This window comes from Chiloscyllium punctatum, chromosome 25 (genome assembly GCF_047496795.1).
Source record: "Chiloscyllium punctatum isolate Juve2018m chromosome 25, sChiPun1.3, whole genome shotgun sequence".
NCBI lineage: Eukaryota > Metazoa > Chordata > Chondrichthyes > Orectolobiformes > Hemiscylliidae > Chiloscyllium > Chiloscyllium punctatum.
Window position 1 is genome coordinate 25,927,371 of NC_092763.1, and position 23,288 is coordinate 25,950,658.

The 23,288-nt window shown below is 43.2% G+C and overlaps 1 protein-coding gene across 1 annotated transcript; it reads left to right on the forward strand.

Annotated features, from left to right (window-relative positions):
• Positions 1-431: 431 nt before the first annotated feature.
• On the forward strand, positions 432-11,119 carry LOC140495771 (interferon-gamma-inducible GTPase 10-like). The gene is made up of 2 exons (XM_072594863.1): positions 432-567; positions 9,660-11,119. The coding sequence occupies exons 1-2, from the start codon at positions 512-514 to the stop codon at positions 10,909-10,911; spliced, it is 1,308 nt and encodes a 435-aa protein (XP_072450964.1). The 5' UTR covers positions 432-511; the 3' UTR covers positions 10,912-11,119.
• The last annotated feature ends 12,169 nt before the right edge of the window (positions 11,120-23,288 follow it).

The following is a 23,288-nucleotide window of genomic DNA, read 5'->3' on the forward strand; positions in this document are numbered from 1 at the left end:
GCTACCTGCAAGGGATGCTGAATGCTGTCATTTTAAATATGCGTATCCCTGCATTAATTAAAAGTGCAAAGAATAAAAACTCCAAGTGTGTTTGCTTAAAAATGGAAGCTTGAGTTCTCGCTGTAACAGGATAAATTCTTTCATAGAAATTCAGACTGTGTGTAATATTCAGCAGTGACCATTCTCCGAGTTCAACCAATACCAGCTAACAAAGACGTGAAAATAAAGCTCATAAAATAGTTGTCCGAGTTGATGTCTAACTAATAAAAATGCAAAAGAAATCTTGACCTATTATCGCTAATGATATCTGGAGGTGAGGCAGACGGTTTTTAATTATGGAAAGTGTTACAGTGAAGAGTTCTGCTGCTGTGTGTGTTACTGCGCATATGAACACTGGGCACCCCATTTCCTGCCCTGTTCTTTCTGAGCCCCTCCCCTTTGCCTTTGATAACTTCTTCGGTTGCAGTTTCGTTTTCTCCAAAAGCTCCTGCAGCTGCTACTTTACGTGTCCATGCTTCAAAAACACACTGAATCTGCACAGAAAAAGCAGTGGAGGAACAGTACAAAGTAAGTATTTTCCCTTTCCACCCCGGGGTCAGATCTCTGTGAGTGGAATGTCCGTGTACTGATCAGTTCCTTGCCAATAATTTGCAATGCTGAAGTGCAGAGTTCAGAGAAAGTGCTGGGTAGGCTCTGAAAACAGACATACAAGTCAGTGAAGGTTACAAAATGACATTTTCACTCCTTTCTCTTCTGTCCCCCTTTATTATCTCCGAGTTCATCTTGCTCCTGCTGCCTCAGTCCTGTTCTGGTTGTCTAACTTCAGTTCATCTCTCCCATATCATTAACTGTTCCATCTTATCATTGGGGCTGCCACTTTATCCACCACCCCCACTCTCCTTAAAAACCACCCTTGACTCCATTTGTGTAAACTAATGTTCCATTTCCAACTTTCTCATTATTTCTAAAGTCCATGACCATGTTGCCACTTCCCAGATCCATGCCCATATTTCCTGGGACTCCATTTCTGGATCCCTCCATTGTAATGTAGTATGGGAATAGCTCTTATCAGTGACACGATGACTATGTGACCATGACATGCAAATAAACTTGAAAATTGTCTAGGTAAGTCATGTGCACAAAAAGCAGGTAAAGTCCAACCTGGAACAATTAAAGTCCCATTGTGCTATTGCCCATTGCAAGAACTGAGTCTTTTTATTTTGTGATTTTAAAAACTACAGACTGAAATGATAGAGTTATTTTAAAATTAGTGTTTGAAAGGGTGGCTGCAGTTTTTAAAATAATATACATGATACCCACACCAAGTATCATGCAAATGACCATTTGGAAAAGTAGTAATTACAGAATTACAGAGAATTTTGAGCTGAGGGGATGTACAGAAGCAACTTTTGCTAACAATAGGAAGATAATTGATCGATGGGTTAAAGACCAGTTATTGATGACAGAGACCCTCCACAAACTGCATGATTGGTTCCCAGGTAACTGAACCACTTGGGCTAAGAGCAAGTTACAGAGAGAGAGCTAAGTGTTTAGATCTTCCCTAGCTCAGGAACAGCCGGTCTATTCTCTGCAGTCAAAACTTACTGTAAGCCTGAAGAAAACCAGTTTCTCTTTCCTGCAATGGTTGCCTTAAGTTGTAACCTTTAATTGATAAGTCAGAAACCTTTTAGAACTGAGCCAGCCACCTTGTATCTCTCACTAACTGGAGGAAGCTTCAGGAGAAAGATGACTGAGGCAGTGTGCTAGCTAACAGAAGAGTCACAAGGATTATCTCAGCAATAGAACCTGGGAACAAAAACTCCCTTTCCTGTTGTTTTCCTCCATCAATAACTATTTACCCTTTGTGTGCCTGTTTGCAGGTGTGTCAATGTTTATGTATGTGGGTGTGTGCGCCGATAGGGGAAGTTAATAAGTGAATTTGAATTAAAATTTGTTACATTATATGCTGAGGATTTATAGCTACTGCACTGTAGCTAGAATCTAATTGATTGTAATAGATAGTGATTCGTATTCAGAACAGAGACCTGATTGGTGCTTTATCTGTAATTTGGGGATATTTGCATAGTTTTGAAAGTTTTTAACTTCCATGATGACTCCAAGAATATCAGGACTTGATTTCCAGAACATTACCTCAGTGAGGTATGAAACAATCACTAAAGTGATGGGAGGTATGGTTGACAATACGATCAGATCTGTCAGAACACCAGAGTCTGCTGTCGCATTGTTCTTTAAAAGCAATGCTGACAAAAACTGTTCATAGCCTTTTAAAAAAAGATCATTTGGCAAAAGGAGAAAGTTGGACCAAATTTGCCCTGGTGGCAGTGTCAGCACAGAATCTGAACCTAAAATCAATGTGATTACATTGACGCCTTTGAAAATTATAAATGAATACTCCTAACTACAAGGAAGGGATCCTTTCAAAAAGAAACCTTGCTGGTGACCAACTGAGAGTGGCAAGGGGAGCTAGTTTGTTGAAATGGCAGGCAACCCGAAACTCAAGATAATTCCTGTGCACAGAACGTAGGTGTTCTATAAAGTGGTCACCCAGCCTGTGTTTTATCTCCCCAATGTAGACACAACCCAACTGTGAGCAGTGAATATAGTAGACTTGATTGAGTGAAGTACAGGTAAAGTGCTGCCTGACCAAGAAGGTGTGTCTGGAGTCTTGGGTAGTGAGGAGGGAAGAAGTGAACAGGCATGGAGAAGTATTGGAGTTGGGGGGGTGGGATCCAGAGGGACAGCTCGTCAGGAAAGGACCCATTCCCCTGACTAATGTAACTAACACTATGGGCAACTTAGCATGGCCAATTCACCTGACCTGCACATCTTTGAATTGTGGGAAGAAACCAGAGCACCCAGGGCAAACCCACATAGACATGGTGAAAATGTGCAAACTTCACACTGACAGTCATCGGAGGTTGGAATCAAACCCAGGTCCCTGACACTGAGGAAGCCGTGCTAGCCACCGTACTGACCCATGGTGTTTTTGTACAAGACACTTGTTTGACCTCAGCTGTACTGCAGTCTACAGTTGTAAGTACTGTGTTATAGGAAGGATGTGAACACATTGAAGAGATTACAAAAGCGATTTACAAGAATGGTTCCAGAAGTGAGAAACTTCAATAGTGAAGATAGTCAAAGTCCTTCAATCTATCTCCTTGAAGAGATTTGATAAAGACTTTCTGAAATAACTGCACAGAGGCTGGGTATCCCAATCACCAAATCAGTTATATTTACTTGTGCACAGTACACTGGCAGTGGCCAGCCAGCTCAAAGTCAGTCGCTTCAACTGAGGAGATTCTAAATCTCCTGTTTATATATTTTTTAAAGCCCCACATGAGCACCTAACAGCAGTAGTGCTTATTAATTCCCCAGCATCCACATCGATATAGGACATATATATTGAAGAACAACAAGTGCATAAAAACTTTATTCATATTCTGCCACCAGTAATGGCCATTGACAAGCAGATACCCTTCTCAAAAGGGCAATGCTGTGATCAAAAAAGTGAAGGGGGGGGGCAGGGATTAAATCAAAATAGAGGTGGAGGGGGAAATGTCCTGTTTACATTTTTTTTTGCCCTCAATAAAGGAGGAATTCCAGTTAACAAACTGGCTAAATAATTCAGCCAGTTCAGGACTCAGGTTTCCCCCCTAAAAAAGCAGAAACCAATAGAGTAACAGACTATGGCCCAGCCAGCACAGAGTCAGTCCCCTAAACTGAGGAGAATAAATCTCCTGGTTGTTTTGATATTTTATTAACCAGTGCAAGTTACAAACAAATAGTTAATGTTAACAGCTGTACATAAGAAACAGCAATTTACAGGGGAAAGAAACAGCAATTTACAGGGGAAAGAAACAGCAATGTCAGACCTCCAAACCCCACAATCTGTTCACAGGGAAACAAGGATGAACCTCAAATCCCAGTTTACATCAATCAAAGAAAGAAACACAGTCAGTCAACGTAATCACATACAGACAGTCTGATAAACCCAACAACAAAACTGGTGCATATTACTGACATTCCTGGCAACCCAGCAAACCACTTGTCCCTCCCACCTTCTGGCCACTCAAAGGCAGCCCGCCCCTTCACCCCTTCTGGCTCTTGCTCCACCCTGACACCTCTGACCACCTATAGGGCAGCTAATCCTGTTTCCCCCAGGACGACAGCGATCAGGACAGCCTATCCACCTCTGGCTTCCCTAACCGCCCTTCGCACTTTCCGGCCACTACTAGGATAGCCTGCCCTGGTACCTGCCCAGGGAGACAGCACTGAGGAAGGCCCACCTGCCTTCCAGCTTTTGGTCTGCCCCTATGTACCATCTGGCTCTTGTCCACCCCAATGCACCATTTGGCCTGTGTACTGTCCTGATCCACCTTCTAGCTACCTCTAGGACAATTCGTCCCCTTCCCTGAGACGATGGAGCACAGGGCATCCTACAAGCTTTGATCTCAGCCTGCCCCTATAAACCTTTTAGTTTTGGCCGTTGCAACTCACCTTCTAGCCACCTGTAGGATAGTCTGTTTCGATTACCCCTTCTTGGGACTATAGCACTCAGAACAGCCTACCCACATCCAGCTCTCAGGGCAACTGGCATCAAGGTGGCCTACCCACCCTCCGGCTTTTGGGATAGCCTACCCACCTTCAGGTTCACAGGATGGCCTACCCACCCTCCAGTTCTCAGGGTGACAGCTTTCAGGATGACCCATGAGCCTCCCAACTCACTAAGGCATGTCAGACCCAGGGACACAAAACAGTGCAGGTGATAACCTAACAAGCAACAAGACAATCAATTACCAACAAATAGAATCCTTTCTAGTACACAGAATCCATTACCAGAAACAGTTGTCTTCAAAACAGAGCCCATTCCCAGGAACAGAGTCCACTCCTGAAGGCAGCAAATACACACCCTCAGTACACACAGGTGTTCAGTCTCCATGAAGGCCAGGTGTATCAAGAAAGCGCTAACCCACTCAGACAAACAGTGCATTGTGAAGTTGCATTTAACGGAGGGGTTTAGTATACACATGCACACACCTCTAGTCCAAAGCACCAGGCCTACTCCATGGGGGACAGCTCATCAGGAAAGGCACATTTCCTCACAGGGGCTCAGCCCCAATACCAAAACCCTGCCATAAAATCAGCTTTATCCTTTTCCCAAAGTAAAAGGAAAGAGTGACACACAGGCTGTAACCAGCCAGTGAAACAACAGTTCCCTAATGAGAACTATTACACCTGAAACATTAACTGTAGATCAGGCAATTTCAAAAATCAGTCCTCAATAAAAGGAATACCAGTTCACAAAATTGGCTTTGTAAACCAGCCAGCTTTGGAATCAGGTTGTCCCAACAAAACCCAAACAGCAGTAGTAACACACTGACTGTAACCCAGCTAGCACAGAGTCAGTCCCCTAAATGGAGGAAACTAAGTCTCCTGGGAAGATGTTTCTTTTCCCCCCATACTACTGCCTAACAGTGGTTGTGCTTATTTTTCCCCCCAGCACCCATGTTGTGGGTGTGCAGGCGTGAGACAGTGAAAGACAAGGTACACAAATCTTTATTCAGTTTCCACCACCAGGAAGAAATGAAACACCCGAGTGGCCAGTGACAAGCAGTGCCCTTCACAAAGGGCAATGCTGTGTGATCAAACAGTGAAGGGGAGGGCGGGGATTAAATCAAAAGAGAGTTGGAGGGGGAAATAATGCACTCCATTCCCTGTGGCACCCCTCTCTCCCTGAACAGGGTGTTGGTGGACACTGCATGCTCCTTCTCCAGAGACACCTGGACTCTAGCGTAATGTTGTGGTTATACTGTTTTTTTTAAATCTCCTGATTATATACTTTCTTTTAGAAACTTTCCTCAGTACCAGCAGGAACAATCTCTGGTTAGATTATGTTAAACAATTACAAAAGAAAAAAAAAGAGTTTACAGGAAAATAGTTCACATTTATAGCTGTATACAACAGCAATTTTACAAGGGAGGGGAACAGCAAAGCTAGACCCCAAACCCTACCATTTAACCAGTTTACAGGGAGATGAGCACAAACCTCCAATCCCAGTTTCAAACAGGAAGAGAAAACAACAATTTGTACATGAAACAATCCAGTTACATAAGTGCAGACAATACAGACCCAGCAAGCCTCCATCCCTCCCACTTTCTGACCACTAAGGCAGCCTGCCCCTACACACCTTTCAGTTCAGTCCGCTCTGACACCTTTCAACCACCTCTAGGGCAGCCTGCCCCAGTACCCACCCAGGGTGGCAGCAATCAAGACAGCCCACCCACCTTCTGGCTTCACTAACCACCCTCAGCACCTTTCAACCACCTCTGGGGCAGCCCACCCCAGTACCTGCCCGGGGTGACAGCGCTGAGGACAGCTACCCACCTTCTGGCTCTCAGTCTGCCCCTACGTACCATTGGGCTCTCTCACCCTGATGCATCATCCGGCCAGTGGGCTATCCTGGCACACCTTTCGACCACCTCTAGGGCAGCCCGTCCCCTTCCCTGGGACGACAGCGTGCAGGGTAGCCCACAAACCTTCCGAATCTCAGCCCGCCCCTACACGCCTTCTGGCTCTCAGCTGCTCTGACACCTTTTGACCACCTCTAGGGCAGCCTGTCCCGATTACCCCTTCTCTGGACAACAGCCCTCAGAACGGTCTACCCACCATCTGGCTCTCAGGACAACTGGCATCAGAGTGGCCTACCCACCCTCCGGCTTTCAGGACAGCCTACCAACCTTCAGGTTCACAGGATGGCCTACCCACCCTCCGTTTCTCAGGGTGACAGCTTTCAGGACGACCCATGAGCCTCCTAGCTCACAGCAAGGCCTGCCAGACCCAGGGACACACAAGACAGTGCAGGTGAAAGACCCAGGAAACACCACAATACAGTTAACTACCAAAAAAAAGTCCTTTCTGGTACACAGTCCAAATCTATACAGCCTTCAAGATATGGAATCCAATTCCAGGAAGAGTCCACTCCAGTATACAGTGTGCAATGTCAGAATTAGAGTCCACTCCAAACTGCCAAATCCATTGCTAAAAAGAGTCTGCAACCAAGGGCAGAGTCCACTCCTGGAGGCAGAAAATGCACAGCACACAGCGCACAGGTGTTCAGGCTTGATGGAATTCTGGTCCAGCCTTGGAGAGCCAGGCCCACTCTCAGGAACAGTACATTGTACAGGTGCAGTTAACTCACAGGGGATTTGGTCCACTCCTGAAGGAAAGGTCTTCTCCCAAACTCCAGGATACAGTAACTGCTCACCTCCCAGCACACACACAGGTGTTCAGTCTTCAGAGGCCCAGTCCCAGGGCTAGGCCTCCCCACAGGAACAGCTCCTCTGGTAAAATGTATGTCTTCCACAAGGGCTCAGTCCAAACACCAATAAAAAGTGAAGACACATACATAAAACAAAGGAAACCAGAGCCCAAGGCCTAAGCCCTACCATAAAACTAACATTTTTTTTCACTTTTTGAGAAAAGGACAGAGTAACACAGGCTGTAACCAGCCAGTGAAACAACAATCCTCAAATAAGAACTGAGTTACACCTGAAACACATTATGTGCATCAGGAGTTTAACAATCAGTCCTCACTAAAAGGAATGTCAGTTAACAAACTGGCTAAATAATTCAACCAGTTCAGAAATCAGGTTTCCCCCGCCAAAAAAGAGGGGAAGCCAAAACTAACAGTAACATATTGACTGTAATACCAACCAGCACAGAGTCAGTCCCCTAAACTGAGAAGGCCTCTGAACCTCCTGTTTATATCAGTCAGTCAGGGCTTCCTGATTGTCCCAGGTTAACAATCACAATCAAGGACCTCAAGATCACTACACTTTCAAAATCACAAGTGAGCTAGGTAGAGTAAATTGGGAGAGCTGTTCACACACTTAAAATGAATAAAAATGAAAGGGCATAGATATAAAGTGATATGCAAACTAAACAAGGGTGAAATGAGAAAAACAGTGAGAAAACTACTCAGTGAGTAATTAAGGTATGGAATGCACTGCTAGGAAATGTGGTAAAGGCAGGTTCAACTGATATTGAAGAGGGCATTAGATGGAAATAGTGCACAGGGACATGGGAAAAAGGCAAGAGGTTGGCATGAGGTAATACAACTGATGTAAATATGATGGGCCAAATAGTCTCCTCTTTTAATCCTCGGCGCAATATTGTGGGCCAAAGGGCCTGTTCTGTGCTGTACTTTTCTATGTCCAATGTTTGCAGGAATAGTTTCTGTGATTTTGTAATCCCTTGTCTGACATAACCACTTGGATAATAGAGCAGAAGTTCTTAAATTACAGGAGGATTTTAATGGATTGGGCAGATGCACTTTAGAAGATGTAACGAGACAACAGCATACTCAATGAACAGCAGGACACTAGGAAGCTCAAAGGAACACTGCAAACTTGGGACGTTTGTCCAAAAATCACTGATGATAACAGGCGAGGTTAATAGGGTAGTTGAGAAGACGTACAGGACACTGGCCTTTAACAATCACATGATCTGAGATAGCAATGCTTAAAATAATGAATGATGGGATGTGGTCAATGGGAGTTGGGTTGCTTCGAAAGATGGAGAGATCAAATGCCCAGAATTGTAGAGAAAAGCTGAAGTGTTAGAGATTCAGACAGTGATCAAGAGAAACATTTTTACATAGGGATTTGTGAAAACGAGGGATTAGCTTCCAGGATTAGTGCCTGGAGCACAAAGTTCAATAGTAGCAAAAATCAATTGATTATAAGAGCAAAGAGGTTATGTTGGAACTGTGCCAAACTTTGGTGAGGCCACAGCTGGAATACTGTCTTCAGTTCTGGTGACCACACTAGACCGAGGATGCGATTGCACTGGAATGGGTACAGAGGAGCTTCACCAAGATGTTGCATGGGATGGAGTAGTTTAGCTGTGAAGAGAGGCTAGATAAGTTCAGAAACAAACACAGAATTTACTGAAAGAAGCTCAGTGAAGAGAAATCAGAATCGAGTCCGGTGACCCTTCCTCAGAACTGGTTCTGAGGTGTATGAGATTACGAGGTGCATGGGCAGGATGAATAGAATACATCTGAGTCAAAGGGTCAAGAACAAGAGGGAGTAATTTTAAGGTGATAGGAAGGAGGTTTAGATGGGATTGAGGAAACCTGTTTTTTAACCCAGAGGGCAGTGAGGGTCTGGAATGCACTGCTTGAGAGGTATGTTGATGCAGATAACCTCACAACCTTTAAGAAGTAATTAAATGAGCACTTCAATGTCATAACATTTGAAGACTATGGGCTTTTCTGGATGGTGTGACTCATGTAGATTTAGTTGGACAAAAGCCCAACTATACTGTATGATTCTACAGTTCGACATCAGTGTTTGCATCCTTGATTCACCGAAGAACAATTTCCATGACACAATAATAATTTCAACCTGTTTCATTATCAGTTCAGAGTTGGATTTTCCCATGATTAATCTTTATCAAACATTTCTAGTGGAAAGTCTTACTTTTTAGACAGCACTATTTAACATGGGGACAAGACTGAATGGTTATCAAAGGGACAGTATAACATAGAGGACAAATAATAACCTGTAAAAATTTGATACTTGTCAAATATTCCTGAATTCATATCTGTGACATATACGTATTGATGTTCTTTGCAGAGATCAAATGGCCCAGTCTACTCTCTCCAAGTTCTTCACTCCTCAGGAGAGCAGGAACCTACAACGTCTGTACAACACGGGGGATTTGGAAACTGTGATTCTTCAGATGAAGAGTAAGTCTGACAATTTAACCAACATGCAGCTGAACGTTGCAGTGATGGGGGATGTGAGGTCAGGGAAGTCCACCTTCATTAATGCAATGAGAGGACTTCGGAGTGATGACCAAGGAGCTGCTCCAACTGGGAATGAAGAAACCAGGATTGGGCCAACTGGATATCCTTATCAAGATCTGCCTAATGTCCAACTCTGGGATCTTCCAGGAACAAATTCCTTTGGGTTTGAACTAAATCATTACCTAAAGAAGGTGAATTTTAAAAGCTATGACTTTTTCATTATTATTTCTCAGGCTCGATTCAGAGAGAATGACGCCAAACTTGCCAAAAAAATTCGAGAACAAGGCAAAGAGTTTTACTATGTCCGGGCCAAAATAGACAATGATGCCCGGTCACTGGGGAGACAAGGTGCTGACCTTAATGAAGGCTGGGTCAGAATCCGCAGGGACTGCATCAGTAACTTCCAAAGTGTAGGGGTGACACCACCTGCTATTTTTCTGATCTCCAGTTTTGATCAAGAGGAATATGAACTTCCTGAATTAAAGAACACACTCGCCAGGGATCTCTGCAGTATTAAATCAAACATCTTCATGCTGTCAATCCCAAAGATTATGACGGAAATTGCAGAATCCAAAACAAAGATGTTAGAGAAGAGAGTCTGGATGTTTGGCATTCTTGCTGGAGCAGTAGGTGCATTATCATTGCCATTACGAGTGCCAGTGTCAGTTCAAATGCCAGGATCATTGCCAGTTCGAATACCAGTGCCGGTGTTGTCTTTTATGACTACCACTGGGTGGACAGTTGTTGGGTGGATATATCTTCGGAAACAGCTGGGAATCTGTGATAAGTTGCTGCAAAGTTTGGCCAGCAAAATCTTCAAGCCCAGTTCCATTCAGAAAGCTGAAATGAATTGCCAATTGTCAAGCAAGATACTACCAGCTGTTACCAACACCATCTCAGGAATCGGCCTCATTGCATGCATGATAACTGGGACCAGACGTAGCTTCAGTCCGATGACCCAGACTATCTTCGGAGCAGTGTCATCCTTTGTTTTTACCTACACATTGTTGAAGAATTCACAGAGACAACGGTTGGAAACTATACAACAGTTAGTGAAGAGTGCATTGACTACAGATTGACATGCCCCCCTGGACATTTCACCAATCAACATTATTGCTCAGATAGTAGAGACTGGAATGGTATTTAATATAGAATGTGACAGTTTAATCTGGACAATTGCCAGGTCAAAATCGTTGTGTGTTCTGGGCATAATACGTATTCCTGGTCTTTGTGGTTGTTATTACACTTTACTAAAATAAGAATAAATAAAGATAAACTATATCGATGGTTGCTTGCATTTAGATTTCATTTACTGCTTCTTCAGCTCCTTTAGCTAACACCAATTACCATCAGCCATTTTAGCAATCTTTGGAGCGAATGATTTGAATGAGGTCGATCCAGGGTGAAAACGTGAGAGTCACTTGCCACTATTGAACTTTGTGCTCCAGTCAATAATCGTAGAAGTTCATACCACAGTTTCACAAATCCATATGTTAAGATGGTTCTCTTGATTACAGTTTGAAATCTCTGACACTTCATCTTTTCTCTACAGTTCTGGACATTTGACCTCTTGATCTTTAGAAGCAGCCTGTTTCTATCAAACATATCCCATCTTCCATTATTTTAAACATTGCTGTCTCAATCCCCTGAAAACATGTGTTCAATATGAATAGAGTGAGCTCTGACAGAGAGGGGACAAAGTAAAAATGAGCTGAAGAGACAGAGCTACCTGCTTTACTGGACAGGAACACGCTGGTCTTGTCTGATATCCCGATCTTGATCTGTTACACAATCACATCTCATTGTCTCAGTGATTAGTTGGTGTAAACTACTCACACTTGTCTGTGCTTGTATTAACTATCAGTTCTCCAGAGTGAGGAGGAAAGGGAAAGGAGGGTTTTCCTTCCCACAGGAATCTGATTGTAATATTCTGCAACCTTTACTGTTCAAATAAAGTATCTCCCTTCAAACATCTGCCATGATTCATTTGGAGAATATTTTCTCCCCAGTCTGAGTGACAACAATAACATGCATTTATATGACATCTTTAATATAGTAAAGCATCTCAGAGTGCTTCATAGGAGCATTATCATAGAAATCCAACAGTGTGGAAACAGTTCTTTTGGCCCAACAAGTCCAGACAGACCCTCTGAAAAGTATCCCACCCAGACCCACTCCCCTACACCTATTACTCTACATTTCCCCTGACTCATGCACCTAGCCTACACATCCCCGAACACTATGGGCAATTTAGCATGGCCAATTCATTTTCGGGCAGTTATTATCAAATATAATATGGCATTGAGTCTCAGAGAAAATGTTTGGGCAGATAAATGCAAATTTGATCAAAGAGGTAGATTGTAACTGAGCATAGAACATAGAACATAGAACAATACAGCACAGAACAGGCCCTTCGGCCCACAATGTTGTGCCGAACTTCTATCCTAGATTAAGCACCCATCCATGTACCTATCCAAATGCCGCTTAAAGGTCGCCAATGAATCTGACTCTACCACTCCCACGGGCAGCGCATTCCATGCCCCCACCACTCTCTGGGTAAAGAACCCACCCCTGACATCTCCCCTATACCTTCCACCCTTCACCTTAAATTTATGTCCCCTTGTAACACTCTGTTGTACCCGGGGAAAAAGTTTCTGACTGTCTACTCTATCTATTCCTCTGATCATCTTATAAACCTCTATCAAGTCACCCCTCATCCTTCGCCGTTCCAACGAGAAAAGGCCGAGAACTCTCAACCTATCCTCGTACGACCTACTCTCCATTCCAGGCAACATCCTGGTAAATCTTCTCTGCACCCTCTCCAAAGCTTCCACATCTTTCCTAAAGTGAGGCGACCAGAACTGCACACAGTACTCCAAATGTGGCCTAACCAAAGTCCTGTACAGCTGCAACATCACCTCACGACTCTTGAATTCAATCCCTCTGCTAATGAACGATAATACTCCATAGGCCTTCTTACAAACTCTATCCACCTGAGTGGCAACCTTCAAAGATCTATGTACATAGACCCCAAGATCCCTCTGTTCCTCCACCTGGCCAAGAACCCTACCATTAACCCTGTATTCCGCATTCTTATTTGTTCTTCCAAAATGGACAACCTCACACTTGGCAGGGTTGAACTCCATCTGCCACTCCTCAGCCCAGCTCTGCATCATATCTGTCAGCATCTTGACAGAAAAAGTGAGGTAGAGGGTGGTGAATGTTGATTTGTTTATTGGCTGTTTTAATGTCTAGTCACTGAATGGTGGATAATTAGATACAGAGGCAGAGAGGCAGCTGGTTATCATCAATGTCCCAAGTGGGACTGTATTTATCATCTCTGGCACCAAGAAGCAGCAAGTAGTTAAGAAAGAGGAAGGAGTCTTGGATAGTTTCTTGGAAAACTATTGAAAACGCTCCTCAACAATTTCATCAGTTTCAGCAATTTTCATGAAATATGAAGAAATGGTTGGACACACTGGGTACAGAAAAGGCTGTTGATGCAGAAACCATCTGGATATGCTGTTGAGGACTTGCATCCCAAACACATTACAGCCTTGGTCCAAACACAGACTGAAGAGTTGAAATCCAGAGATAAAGTGAAAGCAACTGCTTCTGACATCAAGACCATATTTGACTGAGTTATGGCATCAAGGAGCCTCAGGTAAACTGAAATCAATAGGTATCATAGGAAACTCTCCACTGGTAAGTGTCATATCTGGTACATAGGAAGATGGTTGTGGTTGTTGGAGGTCAGTCATCTCAGCTCCAAGGCATTTCTGCACGACTTCCTCAGGGTCATGTCCTGGAACCAAATATCTTCAGCTGCTTCATCAATGACCTTCCCTCCATCTTAAGTGGGGATGTTCACTGATGATTGCATAATGCTCAGCACCATTTGCAACTCCTCAGATACTGGGACAGTCCATATTCAAATGCAACAAGATCTGGACAATATCCAAGATTGGGCTGACAAGTAACACAAGGGGCAGCACAGCAGTTAGCACTGTGCCTGCGTTAATTTCCTTTGGGTGCTCTAATTTCCTCCCACAATCCAAAGATATGCAGCTTAGGTGGATTGGCCAGGCTAAATTGCCCATAGAGTCCAGGAGTGTGTAGGCTAGTTAGGTTAGCCATTGGAAATGCAGGGATGGGTAGAGGGGTAGGTATGGGTGGGATGCTCTTCAGAGGTTTGCTATGGACCAATGGGGTTTTTGTTGTGCTTCCACACTGTAGGGATTCTATGATTCTAATAACATTAATACCACATAAATGCCAGGCAATGCCCATTTCAAATAAGAGACAATTTTACCATCGGCCCTTGACATTCAATGTCAATTAAAATCACTGAAAAATACTATCAACATCCTGGCTTTTACCATTAGCCAGACACTGAACTGGACTAGTCATTAAATAGAAGAGCAGATTAGAGGCTAGGAATCCTGCAGGGAATAAGTCGCCTCCTGCCTCCCCAGAACCTGTCCACAATCAACAAGGCACAAGTCAGGAATGTGACGGACTATTCCCCAATTGCCTGGATGAGTGAAGCTCCAACAACATACAAGATGCTCCAGGCCACCCAGGGCAAAGCAGACCACCTGACTGGCACCCTACCTATCACCTTCAATACACAGTCTCTCCAACAAAGGTGGACAGAAGCCCACACAGAAAACATGTTCATCAACAATGAGGGTCTCTTCAATCTGAGTCCTCAACCACAAGGGCAGCAATTATGTGGTACATGACCAGTTTCTGGTTCCTGTCCAAGTTACATACAATCCTGGTTTGAAGAATATCATCATTCCTTCCATCAGAAGACGAGTTAAAATCATGGAACTCCTTTATTTTAACAATAATGTGGGTGTCTGTACAGGGGTTACAGAATCATCATCATAGAACCCTACAGTGTAAGAGCAGGCCATTCAGTCCATCAAGTCCACACCAACCCTCCAAAGAGCACTCCCTCCCACTCCCACCATCCCTGTAAACCTGCATTTCCCATAGCTAACCCACTTAGCCTGCACAACCCTGGACACAATGGGCAATTTAGCATGGCCAATTCACCTAACCTGCACATCACTGGATTGTGGGAGGAAGCCAGAGCCACAGAGAAAACCCATGCAGACGTGGGGAGAATGCACAAACTCCACACAGTTGCCCAAGGCTGAAATCAAACCCGGGTCTCTGGTGCTGTGAGACTGCAGTGTTAACCAGGTAAAAACAATGACTGCAGATGCTGGAAAGCAAATACTGGATTAATGGTGCTGGAAGAGCACAGCAGTTGCTGCCTGAACTGCTGTGCTCTTCCAGAACCATGAATGCAGTGTTAACCACTGTGCCACCAAGAAGATCGCTCTCCAACACTTTCCCAAAGGTAATCAGGGATGGACAATAGATGGAGGCCTTTAGAGCAATGCAGTAAATAATTGACCTTCTGACCCCCCAAAGCCTGTCTACTATTGACAACGCATGAGTAATAAATATGAACGATACACCCCTAAAATTACAGTGGATACAGTATTTGAGGGAAATGACAAATGAACCAGAGATCCCAGAAGGAAATATTCTGAATGGATTGAATTCTTATGATCTAGGATGCAGTGAATGAAAAGAGCAGTGGAAGCAAATTCAATAATACATTGCAAAGGGGAATTCAATATCTACATGAATATTAGCATTTAGCAGGGATGGAGTAAGAATGGAAGAGTGAAACTAATCAGATATTCTTTCAAAGAGCTGGCAGAAAGGTGATGGGCTGAATAGAATCTTTCTGTATTTTAATCTTGCATCAATCAATATTATACATTGCATTCCCTAATTCCAATATTCTAAGTCTTAACATCCAAATTCTAACACCGTAACTCTTCCATCCTAGACTTAACAGCTATCTCTGTAACATGCACTTGAACAAGCTAGTGTCTGATATGCAAACTTATTGAAAGCCTTCTGAAAGTCGAAGTAAACCATATTCCCTGGTTACCCCTTATCAACTCTACTAAAGATTCATAGAATTTACAGTAAGAAGGACACCATCAAGTCTGTATCACCCCCCAAAAGGTCTACCTCACCATCAACATTACCTAACACCTTAAGTCCCAAGAGCTCTTCATGTGGGGTCACACAAAGTTCAGAGCAAAGTTGTGAGTCAAAACAAATTGATTACCCTGGAAATCTCCTGTTGAAATTTCCAGAAACATTAGATTTTCAGCATGATCTTTTCAAGAAAGTCGTTTTGCTGTTGGAGTCAAGTAAGCGAAAACCTAGCAGAGCTTCATCATCCCAATACAAAAGAAAACACATACTTGTTAAACCATTTGGTCTAACTGAAACCAGTTTGCATACCATGTTTCTAAACCATAAGGAGTATACACTGATGTACTGACTTAGCTTCCTTTAAAATCATTCCTTCCAGTGTAAAGCACAAGCAAGATTTGTCAAAATTGACGATTTGGTGAAAAATTGCAATTCCATAATGCCTTTGGTCACCATTGAAGCTCCTAAAGTGCTTCATGGTCAATTTGAAGGTGTAGTCACAAGTGTTGGAAGGTGTTGGTTTCAAGTCTCACTTCAGAGAATTATGTACAAAATCTAGTCCAATTTTCAAGTGTGGGACTGACAGAATGCCACCCTGCCAGAGATATACCTTGGATGAGACAGTAAAGCAAAACCTCTTTGGTGTCCTGGTTGCTATTTGTCCCTTAAACAACATAATCAAAAATTAATTTATTACTGTTTATGCTGTGCACATATTGGCTGTCTGTTTTGCCCTTTGTTACAATAGCAACAGCGCTTCAAAGGTTAAAACAAAAGACAGTACTTATAATTGCAGAGCACATGGAGAACAATGACAGAGTCAGAAACAAAACCAGAAATTGCTGGAAAAGCTCAGCACGTCTGGCAGCATCTGTGAAGAGAAATCAGAGTTAATGTTTCAGGTCGAGTCACCCTTCCTTAGAATGAGTAGAGGTGGCACAAATTTACAAAAAGCAAATCATGCCTGTCATCTCTACTGGAAGTTTTTGAGAATGTCACTACCTGCGTAGACTGTTCAGGAGGTGATACAGACTCTATGTGTCTCATTCTAACTGTAAAATTCTATGATTCTATAGTAGAGTTGATAAGGAATAAGCAGGGAATAAGGCTTACTTGGACTTTCAGAGGACTTTCAATGAGGTTGCATATCAGAGACTACCATGTACAATTAAAGTGCATGGGATTGGGATCGTTTATAAATAACTGGTTGACAGATAGGAAACAAAGAGTCAGAATAAACAGGTCTTTTTTCCAAATCATAGCCAGTGACCAGTGGAGTTCCACAGGGATCAGGGCCTGGACACAATATATTAATGATTTAGATGAGGGAACTAAATATGATATCTCCAATTTAGCAGACAACACAATGTTGGGTGGTCGGTTGCAGTTTTGGTCTCCTTATCTGAGGAAAGATGTTCTAGCTGTGGGGGGGAGTGCAGTGAAGGTTCACCAGACTGATTCCTGAGACGGCAGTAATTGGAACAGTTAGGACTATATTCATTAGAGTTTAGAAGAATAAAGGGAGATCTCACAGAAGCTTTGAAGATTCTAACAGGACTTGACATATTTATTGACCTCTTAGGAATAGGATTTATACACATTTGTAAAACGATGGCCTAATTAGGGACAGTCAGCATGGCTTTGTGCTGGACAGGTCACATCGGACTAACTTGATTGAATTTTTTGAGGAGATGACGAAGGTAATCAATGAGGGTAGATCAGTGAATATTAGGAGAAAGTGAGGACTGCAGATGCTGGAGATCAGAGCTGAAAACTGTGTTGCTGGAAAAGCGCAGCAGGTCAGGCAACATCAAAGGAGCAGGAGAATCGACGTTTCAGGCATAAGCCCTTCTTCAGGAATTTCTGAAGAAGGGCTTATGCCCAAACGTCGATTCTCCTGCACCTTGAATGCTGCCTGACCTGCTGTGCTTTTCCAGCAACACATTTTTCAGCTTCAGTGAATATTGTCTACATTGATTTTTGGTAAGGCTTTCGACAAATTCCTTCATGGTCAGCTCATCCAGAAGATTAAGTTGCATGGGATTCGTGGTCACTTGGGTTCAGAATTAGCTTGCCCATAGAAGGCAGAGGGTATTGGTGGAAGGTTGTTTTTCTGGCTGGAGGTCCGTGACTAGTGGTATTCCATAAGGATCCGTACTGAGATATCTGCTGTTTGTAATATATATAAATGACTAAGATGAAAATGTAGATGGGTGGGTTAGTAAGTTAGCAGACGATACAAAGATCGGTGCAGTTGCAGATTGTATAAAAAGATGTCAAAGGATGCAACAGAATATAGATTATTTGCAGGTGGGCAGAGAAATAGCAGATGGAGTTCAATCCACATAAGTGTGAGGTGCTGCACTTTGGAAGATCAAATGTGAAAGAAATGTATACAGTTAATGATAGGATCCCGAAAAGCATTGATGTATAGAGGGATCTTGGGATTCAACTCCTTAGCCCCCTGAAAGTGCCTTTATTGTACAGGGAACTGAATACAAGATTCAGGATGTCATGTAGCAATCTTTTAAGACCTTGATCAGGCTGCATTTAGAGTATTGTGTTCAATTCTGGTCACCACATTATAGGGAAGATGTGAAGGCTTTGGAGGAGGTGCAGAAGAGGTTTACCGGGATCAAATTGTATGAGCTATATGGGTTAGGGTGAAAGGAAAGGCTGGTAGGTGAAGGGAAAGCCAGATGACTAAAGAAATTGAAGGTTTGGTTAAGAAAATGAAGGAATCATATGTCAGGTATAGACAGGAGAGATCGAGTGAACCCTTAGAATACAAAGGCAGTAGGAGTATACTTAAGAAGGAAATCAGGAGGGCAAAAAGGGGAGATGAGATAGCTTTGGCAAATTGAGCTAAGGGGAGTCCAAAGCATTTTTACAAATACATTAAGGACAAAAGGGTAACTAGGGAGAGCTAAGGGCCCATCAAAGATCAGCAAGGCAGCCTTTGTGTGGACCCTCAGGAGAGGGGCAGATCCTAAACGAGTATTTTGCATCAGTGTTTACTGTGGAGAAGGACATGGAAGATATCGAATGTAGGAAAATGGACGGTAACATCTTGAAAAATGTCCATATTACTGAGGAGGAAGTGCTGGATGTCCTGAAACACATAAAGATGGATAATCCCCAGGACCTGATCAGGTGTACCCTAGAACTCTGTGGGAAGCTAGGGAAGTGATTGCTGGGCCCCTTCCTGAGATATTTGTATCATCAATAGTCATAGGTGAGGTGCCGGAAGACTGGATGTTGGCTAATGTGGTGCCAATATTTAAGAAAGATGGTAAGGAAAAGCCAGGGAACTATTGACCAGTGAGCCTGACATCGGTGGTGGGCAAGTTGTTGGAGGGAATCCTGAGGGACAGGATGTACATGTATTTGGAAAGGCAAGGACTGATTCAGGATAGTCAACATGGCTTTGTGCATGGGAAATCATGTCTCACAAACTTGATTGAGTTTTTTGAAGAAATAACAGAGAGATGATGAGGGCAGAGTGGTGGATGTGACCTATATGGATGTCAGTAAGGCTTTCAACAAGGTTCCCCATGGGAGGCTGGTTAGCAAGGTTAGGTCTCATGGAATACAGGAGGAACTAGCCATTTGGATACAGAACTGGCTTGAAGGTAGAAGACTAAAGGGTGGTGGTGGAGGGTTGCTTTTCAGACTGGAAGTCTGTGACCAGTGGAGTGCCACAAGGATCGGTGCTGGGCCCTCTACTTTTTGTCATTTACATAAGTAATTTGGATGTGAACACAGGAGGTATAGTTAGTAAGTTTGCAGATGACACCAAAATTGGAGGCGTAGTGGACAGAGAAGAAGCTTATCTCAGAGTACAATGGGATCTTGATTAGATGGGCCACTGGGCTGAGTGGCAGATGGAGTTTAATTTAGATAAATGCGAGGTACTGTATTTTGGAAAAGTAAATGAGAGCAGGACTTATACATTTAATGATAAAGCCATAGAGAGTGTTGCTGAACAAAAAGACCTTGGAGTGCAGGTTCATAGCTCCTTGAAAGTGGAGTCGCAGGTAGATAGGATAGTGAAGAAGGCATTTGGTATGCTTTTCTTTATTGGTCAGAATATTTGAGTGTTGGAATTGGGAGGTCATGTTGCAGTTGTACAGGACATTGGTTAGGCCACTTTTGGAATATTGCATGCAATTCTGGTCTCCTTCCTATTGGAAGGGTGTTGTGAAACTTGAAAGGGTTCAGAAAAGATTTACAAGGATGTTGCCTGGGTTGGAGGATTTGAGCTATTGGGAGAGGCTGAATGGGCTGGGGCTGTTTTCCCTGGAGCGTCGGTGGCTGAGGGGTGACCTTATAGAAGTTTATAAAATTATGAGGGGCATGGATGGGATAAATAGACAAAGTCTTTTCCCTGGGCTGGGAGAGTCCAGAACTAGAGGGCATAGATTTATGGTGAGAGGGGAAAGACATAAAAGAGACCTCAGGGACAACTTTTTCACGCAGAGGGTGGTATGTGTATAGAATGAGCTGTTAGTGGAAGTGGTGGGGGCTTGTACAATTGCAAAATTTAAAAGGCATCTGAATGGGAATATGAATAGGAAGGGTTTGGAGGGAGGCTGGGTGCTGGCAAGTGGGACTAGATTAGACTGGAATATCTGGTCGGCATGGGTAAATTGGAATGAAGGGTCTGTTTCTGTGTTGTACATCTCTATGACTCTATGGGAAGCTAAAAAATCTCAGGTTGTTTTCTCTGGAATGGCGGAGGCTGAGGGTTGACTTGATAGAAGTCTTTAAATTATGAGATGCATAGATAGGATTGACAGTCAGAATCATTTTCTCAGAGTTTAAATATCTACTACTCGGGAGCATGCAAGACAGGGGGAAAGTTCAAAGGAGATGTGGGAGGCAAGATTTTTACACAAAGAGTGGTAGGAATCTGTAACATGCTGCCAAGGGAGGTGGTGGACACAGTCACAATAGGGGCATTTAAGGGACTTTTAGTTAAGCACTCGAACATGCAAGGGATGGACCAAGGATAAACAGAAGGGATTTGTTTAACTTGGTGTCATGTCCACACAACACCATCGGAAGGACCATTCCTGTGCTGTACTGTAATTCGTTCTCTATGTTCTCTGGACAAATGCAGGAAAGATATTACCAATGACCAGGGAATCCAGAACCAGGGGTCATAGTTTAAGGATATATGGGGTAGGCCATTTAGGACAGAGATGAGGGGAAATTTCTTCACCCAGAGAGTGCTGAGCCTGGGGAATTCTCTGTCACAGAAATCGCTTCATGCCAAAACTTTGAAAGGGGTGGGGTGAAGTTCTTAGGGCAAGAGAGAGCAAATGTTATGGATAAAAAGCAGGAGCAGGGCCATGGTCATGTTCAGTGGGGAAGCAGGCTGGGATGGACGAATGGCTTACTCCTGCTCCTATTTTCTATGTTTCACCCTTCACAAGCTTAATATCTCCCAAAGCATTTTTCAGCTTTAAGTTCCAAGATGCAGTCACTGTCATATGATAGGAAGCACAACAAAAATAAAAATGCAGCAAGATCCCACAAGCAATAACAAGATATTGAATAGATAATCTGTTTTCGTTATGTTGTTTGAATATTAAGTATTGCACAATGGCAACTTGCCAGGTCTTCTTCCAAATAGTTCCACTAACAGGCACTTCCATCAGTGCAGCTTTCAATCAGTAGTACACTGGGGTTTCAGCTTCAATTATACGCTCAATTCTCCACATTCGATGCAGAACTCAAGATGTCATGACTCAAATGAAAGAATGCAACCTGCTGACCCAGGGCTGACAGCAAGACTTATATGGTTAATTGCAATTTTGGCTGCTAACTATTCTAAACTAAAGGAACTTGAAATGATCTCAAAATCTTGTTTTTGTCAGTGAGAAGGCCTCAACTCCAGTCATAACTATGCGGTCATTGTGGAGCCTATTATCACAAGTGCATGAGTGGAAGGAACTAAATAAGGAACAAAGGGATCTAGGGATGCAGGCTCATAGTTCCTTGAAGGTAAAATTGCCAGTAGACAGAGTAGTGAAGGAAGTGTTTTGCCTTTATTGGTCAGTGCATTGAGTGTAAGAGTTGGGAGGTCATGTTGTGGCTGAACAGAACATTGGTTTGGCCACGTTTGGAATATTACATTCAATTCTGCTATAAGAAAGATGTGGTTAAACTTGAAAGGGTGCAGGAAGCATTCACAAGAATGTTGCCAAGATTGGAGGATTTGAGCTATAGGGAAAGGCTGAAAACAGGCTGGGGCTGTTTTCCCTGGAGCGTTGGAGGCTGAGGGATGAGCTTATAGAGGTTTATAAAATCAAGAGGGTCATGATGGGGTAAACAGACATCTTTTTCCTGGGGTATGGGAATCCAAAACTAGAGGGCGTAGGTTCAAAGTGAGAGGGGAAATATTTAAAAGGGGCCTAAGTGGTAACTTCTTCATGCAATTGTGAAGCTGGTACAATTCCAACTTTTAAAAGCATCTGGATGGATACATGAAACAGGAAGGGTTTCGAGGGATGTGTGCCAAATGCTGGCAAATAGGACTAGAGTAATTTAGGATATCTGATCGGAATGGCCAAGTTGGACGGGTCAGTTTCTGTGTTATATAATTCAATGACTCTATAACTCCTCCATTATTCTACTGGGTGGCACTATGGCTCAGTGGTTAGCACTGCTGCCTTGCAGTGCCAAGGTCCTGGGTTTGAAATCAGCCTCAGGTGACTGTCTGTGTGGAGTTTGCTCCAGTTTCCTTCCACAATCCAAGAGTTGTGCAATTTAGATGAATTGGCCACGCTAAATTGCCGATAGTGTTCATGGATGGGTAGGTAGGGTGGATTAGTCAGGACGAAATAGGCTTGGTTGGGATACCCTTCAGAGGATTGGTCTTGACTTGTTGGGCTGAAGGGCCTGTTTCCACACTTTAGGGTTCTAGTCTTCATTTCAAGAAAATATCAGTGTTAGAAATGTAGGGCTCTTTAAGGGTCAAGCATAACAACTTCAAAGTTGATTGAGACCAGACAACGTTCAATGAATTTTGCATTTAAGCATCCAATATTCCCCATTCAACTCCATTTTGATTTAATCCTCATCTTTGGTGGTAATGCATTGTGTTGGTCAGGCTTTATATATAATTTGATTTATTGGAAACAGAAGTGGATTTAATTGTGATGGCTAATAGGTGATAAGAACCACGGAGGATGATTTGGCGATGGGAGAAGAGAATGTCTCAGTTGTATGCAAGAGCAGATCTGGGTATAGACAAGAAAGAAAACGTACTAAATCTTTCGGAATCTCATGATGCAGTGTCCCTACCTCTGACCAAGGAAGCTCAGATTCAAGTCACACTGGCTCCAGAGGCGTGTAATAACGTCCATTAACTGTTTGATTCTAACACTCAATCATAGAATCATAGAACTTTACAGTA

Bases quoted from the DNA above. Each gene is read 5' to 3' on its own strand.
- LOC140495771 (XM_072594863.1), top strand. From the start codon at position 512: ATGCTTCAAAAACACACTGAATCTGCACAGAAAAAGCAGTGGAGGAAC. The intron at 568-9,659 runs GTAAGTATTTTC...TGTTCTTTGCAG, and splicing joins CAGTGGAGGAACAGTACAAA to AGATCAAATGGCCCAGTCTA.